The sequence below is a fragment of the Apium graveolens genome, chromosome 8 (genome assembly GCF_009905375.1).
Source record: "Apium graveolens cultivar Ventura chromosome 8, ASM990537v1, whole genome shotgun sequence".
Lineage (NCBI taxonomy): Eukaryota > Viridiplantae > Streptophyta > Magnoliopsida > Apiales > Apiaceae > Apium > Apium graveolens.
In genome coordinates, this window is record NC_133654.1 from 228,126,926 (window position 1) to 228,135,050 (window position 8,125).

At 39.8% G+C, this 8,125-nt stretch overlaps 2 protein-coding genes across 2 annotated transcripts; one reads left to right on the forward strand and one right to left on the reverse strand.

The window, feature by feature from the left end:
* On the reverse strand, window positions 1-315 carry LOC141680409 (uncharacterized). Its single transcript, XM_074486642.1, has one exon. The coding sequence runs from the start codon at window positions 313-315 to the stop codon at window positions 1-3; it is 315 nt and encodes a 104-aa protein (XP_074342743.1).
* Window positions 316-4,779: 4,464 nt separating this feature from the next.
* On the forward strand, window positions 4,780-5,184 carry LOC141680410 (uncharacterized). Its single transcript, XM_074486643.1, has one exon. The coding sequence runs from the start codon at window positions 4,780-4,782 to the stop codon at window positions 5,182-5,184; it is 405 nt and encodes a 134-aa protein (XP_074342744.1).
* The last annotated feature ends 2,941 nt before the right edge of the window (window positions 5,185-8,125 follow it).

Genomic DNA, 8,125 nt, shown 5'->3' on the forward strand with positions numbered 1-8,125 from the left:
TCAATCCAATCGTAACAACCTCCTCAAATCTCTTGTCGCCGCTAATTCATCCACCGCCTTCACACAAAACGACGGCAAAGGCAACGAACTCGGCGCTGGCGACATCGAACACGCCGATCCTGCATACGTGTCCTGCAACACAAATCGGGCCTCCGGTTTTTTCGGATCCGGCAAGTTTCGCCGACGCTCCGGCCGGACTTGTTTCCGGTAGAATTTTAGAACGGTGTTTCCGTTACCGTGGTAGTTTTTCCGGTGATTAAAAGTCGCCGGAGCTTTTCTGATGCAATCATGTGATCTCAACACTTCTGTTCCCATTTCTGTGTTAATGTGTATATATATAAGAGATCTAGGTTTACAATCCAAGTCACAGAGTGATTGAAATGGAGAGCTTGAATATAATTTTTTAATTTTTGTTTTATTTTTCTGCAAGAGAAAAAATAAGAATAAAAACCTAAAACTAAAATTGAAAAAAGACTAATTATTTTAAAATTAGCTCTATATTCAATAGTTATAGAGATAAGATACGTACGAGCATGGAAATGAAGCAGATGAGAGTGGGGAGTATTTATAGGAGAGATGTGGAGAAAGGCTCCTAGTTCTACGACGGACGCGTGGGTCCCCAGATGGTACGGTTCTTTGAAGCTGTATAGTCTTTAATTTTAATTTTTAGGTATATAATAGTTAATATAAGAGAAAACTGAACCTGGTTTTTCTCGGAATTATACGATTTTGAGTATAATTTTAAATGAATATTTTTATAATTTTAAGTTAACTCCAGTATTTTATAAAAATATCTCTTTTATTATATGAAGAAATCTTATAAATTCTGGCACAATTCCCGGAAAACAAATTCATGCACATCAATCTTTTAATATATTTATCACATATTTCATATTTGTACTTGTTTATAAATAATCGAGTAGCTATAAATATGACTAAAAAAATAAATTATTTATATTAACTTGTTTTCGTTTAGTTATTACATATATTATTTTGATAAATTATTAGCTGATAATTTGATTAGTAATATATAGAAATTTATCTTAGTTACCGTGAGTATGTAAATGTTAGATTTAAAATGTTCTTTCTACTCTATGGAAGAGAAAAAGAAAGAAATATTAATGTCGAAGTTTTAAAAGTTCACAAAATCTTTAATTATATACTCCATTGTAAAAGTCGGTTGAAACTAGAAACGAACTGTTTGGTTTGTCATGTTCCGTTCATGTATGGCTAGAATTAGAGGTGGTCAATTGTGCGGGTTTGAACCGCACAACCGGGACCGGCTCGTTCTAAAACCGGTATTTATTCGGCCCGGTTTAGCTCGCTAAAAACCCGCACAATTCGTCTAAAGAAACGAGCCGATTATGAGTTAGGAATATGAAAATCGGGACCGAGCCCGCACGACACGCTCGAACCGAACGAACCCGCACGATTCGCACTAACCCGCTGTCTATTAATACTTATAAATTACTAATATATTGCAAATTTACCACAGACAACTAACAATGTTAATCAACTAAAGTGTTACAGTCTATGAAAGTTTGTGGTAAAAATCAATTGTGAAAGTTTGTTGTCTTGAAAATGCAAGAACTATAATAATAACAACTAACACAAGAGTAATGCTAGCACATGCACATCAATGATTAAAAAAATTGTAACCTTACAGATACACTGGTGTGAGTCGTGTGACAGACAGTGGGGTGTGATGTGACACAACCTGAAGGGAAAAAAAAAAGGTTGGTCCTCTTTCAACCCGCACGGCCCGAGCCCGTGGTTAGTCATTCGCGGTTTTAGTCGGGCCGGTCCCGAATTCTGTTTCTTTGATTCGAGCCCGGCCCGAGCCCGAGCCCGAGCCCGGTTCGCTGAATTACATGTCGGTTCAGTGTTCTGTCTTGCAGTGTTGAACCCGTGTGCGGCCCGACCCGGCATGCACGGACCGCACAATTGGCCACCTCTAGCTCGAATGCATCTGCATCTTTGCATGCACAATTAACTCATCTTTTTAGTTGGGTTTTTAGATAAGAAAGACACGTGTGACCGCCCAGTTAGTTTGTTTAGGATTGCAACTATTAATCAACCATTTAGAAGCATATACTTAAAGTTCCTTGTCCACCCAAGGAAGCCTTTGTCACGTATTTAAAATCTAATATACATTATTATGGTGCAATATATTATGTACATCAGTACATCAATTAATCAGTTCGGAGCTTCTTAAATTCATATTCAATACTAATCAAATTATATTATTACCGTATCGAATTTTTTTCTTAATGATCATGTTAACTATGGATTCAGTGAGACTCAATGAATGACGACCCATCGGACGATCTAATGCTCATGGACCGAAGATCCACTATGATCAAGCCATTCTTCCAAAGAATCAAAATGTCCCCTCAAATTACGCCTCCAACATTCGTCCGAGTTTTACGCATAACGGACGAACATTCGATTCAAGTTTGGGTATAAATATACCAGGGAAAATAAGAAATAGACAATTGAACACACTCTCTCTATTTTCTTATATTCTTAAACCCACTCTACATCCGAATTACATACTCTCACACCGAAGGTGAATCGGGGGGACAATACCTCGCATTCTCTTATTTTTCAGGTCACAGCCGAAGGACGTTCTTAGCAGACCAAAGACCGTTCTTGCATACCCAAGTAATCTGGGCGAAACATTTGGCGCCGTTTATGGGAATACGAGAACTTTAATGAGATACCGAGAAAAATGAAAAACACAGTCCATGAACAATCACCACCACATGATTTTGGCCGACTTTGCGAGCCGATGCAAATGAATATGCAAAGAAATATAAGCATTGTTAGTTATTCGTCACAGTTCCGAAGCAGCCTCCAGAAGAAATGGCCTCGGTTCTAAGCCTCATTCCATTTTCTATGTGGGCCATAGATATCGTCGGTATACTTCCTACTACCACAAGGCAGGCAAAATACTGAATCATCTCCATCGACTACATGACCAAGTGTTAGTCGCTAAACACGCGCTAATAATTCACGCAAGTATACGCGTTCGCAAGTAATATATAATTATTTCTAGTTCGTTCCCACAGAGACTAGCTTTGGTTAACTGTGTAATTTATGCACTTATGCACCGATGATATGATTATTATCCAATGCTAAGACGATAACAAATTGGGTTTGATTATAACTACGATTTAAACTAACAATTATAACTAAGAGAGTATATAGAGTTGTATATTATATGAGACAAATATGAGATTCTAACTTCATTAAATACTTCATTCAATAGCCTTATTGCTCTTAACCTTAGCATGCAATGGTGATGACACTAATCAGATAACATGAAACTGCTAAACGCCAACTTTCGTTGCACGAATAACAAACTACTAGACATCCACAAAAGAGATAGAAGCTGAATATACACCAATTATATTGAGACCCTATATGTCTATAGAATTTGACAACATAAAGGTTTAAAGCATAAGTTATCTATCATGATTACACAACGCAAGTAAGATGGTTAAAATTACCTATGAATCATGCATAACAATAACATATGAACCTATGCTAGCATGGCAAGTTCTAAATCCTTAAATTCACTATCGCTTCATTAAAGATTAACACACTATCTTATAAGTTCGCGACACTCATAAGGCGAATAAGCACAACCAATATTAGGTTATCATACAAGTATCGAAACAATTTAACTAAAGAAACCCATAAGTAAATCTGCTAGAACCCAACGATAATGATTAGCCCATAATCGGACTCATCATCAACGTGGGTTCCGATGAAAGCATGGTATAATAAACGTAGTCTTTATACTGAATAAATAATAAAACCAAGTACGAAACAAGAGTAAGGTTCACGAATAAGAAAACTAGCATCCAAGTTACAACTTAGAACAAAGACACAAGTAAAAACAAGATCTTCTTCGTCTTCGTTGAATTGTGCTAACACGGTCTTCTTACGCCTCTCTTTGTGCTTTGGTATATCCGTCTCTAGAAAATGTCCTTTATTTAAATATATATAGCAGCCCATGCAAGATAGAAGTCCTCCAATTATAAATAAACTAGAATCAGGATTTTGGGATCCCGACCCGGCGCGGCCGCGCGCTTCATCAGTGCAGGCGCGCTGGTTCTCTGACAAATTGGCGTGGCCGCGCGCTAGACCAGCGCGGGCGCGCCGTGCTTCTGGAAAAACTTCTGATTTTCTTTAATTTTTCCTGAAATCAAGTTGGCTTCCCGAGCTTTATTCTTTGGACACCATCCTAACACTATATTAGTACCAAAATAATGCTAATTCACCTGATTCTTAGAATAATGTCTGAAATGCGAAAATACTATAAAACACATTAAAACACCAACAACTTGAGTACAAATGCATCAATTCAAAGCTTAATAGAGCATTATAAAGTGTCATAAATACAACTCAACATCAAGTGGGTCGAAGCCAAGCCACTATCAGCCATAACTGAAGAAGCGGCTAAAAAAATTCTTTTTTGAGCAAATCATTCTGAGGTTCGGAATTTCGAAGGTATGTGTTTCAGACAATGGAACACAATTCGTTGAAAATAAATTCCGGAAGTTTCTACATCACTTTGGGATCCAAGAGAAGTTCATTTCAATTGCATATTCACAAGAAAACGGGGCGATCGAAGCAGCCAACAAGATAATATTTCAAGGAATCAAGAAAAGGTTGGGCGATTCCAAGGGATGATGGGCCGAAGAGTTACCTTGTGTGTTATAGGATTACCGAACAACGCCCAGATCTTCTATAGGGCAAACTCTCTTCAAAATGGCATATGGGATAGATGCCATAGTTCCGGTCGAAGTGGGCCTAAAATCTTATAGAACAGAAGTCTACAACGTGGAAGTCAATAACTTCGGATTAAGGGCGAATATAGACTTACTGGAAGAAGAAAGAAAAGCTACCCACAAAAGAAACGTAAAGTACCTACTACAGGCTCCCCAACACTATGATTCGGGCATTAAAAAAAGGTCATTTGGAGTTGGTGACTTGGTCCTATGGGAATTAGCTGCATCCATGCTAACAAGACAAGGAAAGCTTCAGCTGAACTGGGAAGGACCTTACAAAGTGATTGAGGTCATTCGCCCAAGAACTTACAAGTTGGAGACAGAGGCTGGAGAAGCCATAAGAAACACTTGGCATGCTTGTCGCCTTCGGAAATTTTATTACTAAGAAAATTTTCTTTTATTTCCCATTTGTACAACATTTTGAATTTTATGCGAAACGTGTAATGACATAATAATCAATAAAAATATACTTCTTTCGCACAACTTTATTATTTGAATTCATGACAAATTGAGCGGGCGAACGAGTATTATCCAGGGGCGATCCCGAAGAAGATAAATCCTTCGCCCTCCATATTTTGACTTGCTTACACAAAAGGATGAATGAACTTTAACTAAGAGTAATCCTCTAACAAGTAATGTCCTTCGCCCTAATGTCCTTTATCCTAAGACCGTTAAAAGACTATAATTGGGAATTAACAAAATGAGGACATATGAAGAATGTCTAAGGGCAATCCTAAAAAAAGACATTATCTTTCGTCCTTCCTCGGGAAAATTGTATTTGTGTTAAAAGCACACTATTACCGAAGGAACGAAGAAGGTCCTGTCTAGGGACGATCTCGAAGAAGACAAGCCCTTCGCCCTCAAATTTAAAATTTTATACAAAATTTTCACAATCTCATGAGCGAGAAGGTCTCGTCTAAAGGCGATCCCAAAGAAGACGAGTCATTCCTCTCCCAGGTTACATCTAATACTTAAAGTTTTACTTAAGATTCTCTAAGTACAATTTTTGACTGATGAAACAAAGGAGGACTCGCCTAGGGGAGAACCCCTTGTTCTTTTGCCCAAAAAGATGTACTCTTCAGTGTTAACGGCCTAAGGTTTCCCTTCGGGCTAATAACTTGCCCTATTAACACTTGGGGCCGAAGATAAATATTGCATAAATTTGCCAAGGCAAATATAAAGCCGAAGACTCAATAAAAGCAAGGCCGAAGACATGGAAAAAGAATTAAATTGCTAAGGCAAAATTAAGCCGAAGATGCAATAAACTACGCAAAACTACTAAGTCAAAATAAAACATGATAGAAAAAAAAATATAAAAGAAAAGTACTGCATACCAAAGGCCCGAAGGCAAGTAAGGTACAAAGCCCGAAGGTAAGAGTATCAATTACAAATGAATAAAATTATAAGTTAAAGAATCTAAGGCTGAGGGTCTTCATCGGAGGGCTATTCGTCTTCACCGGAGGAGACCGCAGGAGTTTCCACGGCCGCCTGACCAATGGGATCTTCCAAGCTGTTGTCCAGTAACTGCTTATAATCTCAGGTAAGACCGTGAGTCTTCTCCAGGACATAATCAATACCGAAATGGAAGTAACACTCTTCATTCTGATCCAGCTGTTTCTTCATCTTGCGAGACTTATTCAACTGACCATTCCGTTGGGCGATCCTCTTATTCGCCCGGGCCAGACCCCTTCCAGCCGCTATCTGTCATTCTGCAGCACAATAGCTTGGCCGACCAGAGTGTCATTCTGCAGCTAAACTCTTTGGAGCTCCTCCTCGGCTATAGTGGCCCTGCGCTCCAGCTCCTTCATCTCAGCCATACGACCCTGCATGTCCCAAACCTGGTCTGCAACAACAGCAACCCAAGGAGTAGCCTGCCCCAAAAAATATACAAGGGTCAAATAAATCTGAAGGAACAAGAATATGAAAGGAACAAGAATATGAAGGGAAAAAGAAAAACTAAAAGCATAGAACTTACAAGGGACATGAACGACATCAGCTCCGTGTAGGCTTCGGCAGGGGACGCTGCCGTAGACAATGACCGATCGGTCGGGAGCTGAAGCCCGTGGCAAATATCCGAAGCCACCTTTTTTGTAGCCTCCACAGATGGGTGACCGTATGGTCGGACGTCAAAATAGCCCATTCAAGTGCATAGATCTGAATGATCCCATCCCGGCCACAGAGCCTCTTACTCGGAGCCCCCTCTCCAACAAACTTCAGGGTGTCCCCATGGTCATTCTCCGGAGCTGGCGGGGCCTCCTCCGCCACAACCGAAGGGTCTGGAACGATCTTTTTTTCGGCCGCCTTGGCCTTCTCCGCTACTTTTACAGCTCTCTTCTCAGCTGCCTTAGCCTTCTTACGCTTGATAAGAGCTTCCCTGGAAGATACTAATAAAGAAAAATAAAAGAAGGATTAGTGCAAGCTAATTCTATAATTACTAAGTACACAATGCATAAAGGAAGGACGAAGATAAAAAAGCAGTTATGCAAATATAAAAAAGGAAAAAGGCAGTTACCTCCACCCCACAAACTGAGTATCCAATCCCTGTCCCGAAGCTCATCGAGGTCGAGTTTGTCTACCTTGGCATCCACTAAGGCCAAATATAAATCCTTCTCTTATTTGCTCAGATTTAGAATCAGAAGTGCCGAAGAATTGACCTCACGCCACACTGATATCTCGACCAGCTTTGGCCCACTGATGAAGCATCAGTGAGTGTGGGTGGTCTTGTTACTGGAATTTGTAGCCGTCAAGTCCGAACGGCCAGCTAGACGAGCTATGTAGTAAAAATTTAGGCTCTTAGGGTTCCTCCGAAAGTTGTAATGGAAACAGAAGAGCCGGGTGAGCGGTTGAATATTATCCTGGAGGCATCGATTGTGGAAGTAATTGATGTGGATGAATTCGTTCGGGTCTATCTGCCCAGCGCAATCCCCATATGGCTGAAAAGCCGCTTGAGTATCTTCGCAGAGGAATCCTGAAGCCACATTTGAATGACGCTTCGTAGATACCCACAACACAATCTCCGTAGCCCTTCGGCACACCCGGAGTTTCATAAATCCGCTCATCTCATTTTGTAGTGTACAACTAGAAGTAGCCTTGGGGGATAGAATAGTCAAAATACATCTTCCCCACTCTCTCCTTTGACAAATCTGAACGGTTATTGGCCGCAGTGTATGTCACATGAGAGCCGAAGAGATCCCAAAAGAAAAGAACCATAATACACTAAGAACAAAGACCAAAGAAAAAACATGCATGCAAGAAGAAATACTGTGAGTAAACATAAATGAACGTGAAAAGTACTTACTGATTTGAAGATGCTTCTCTACTAGAAT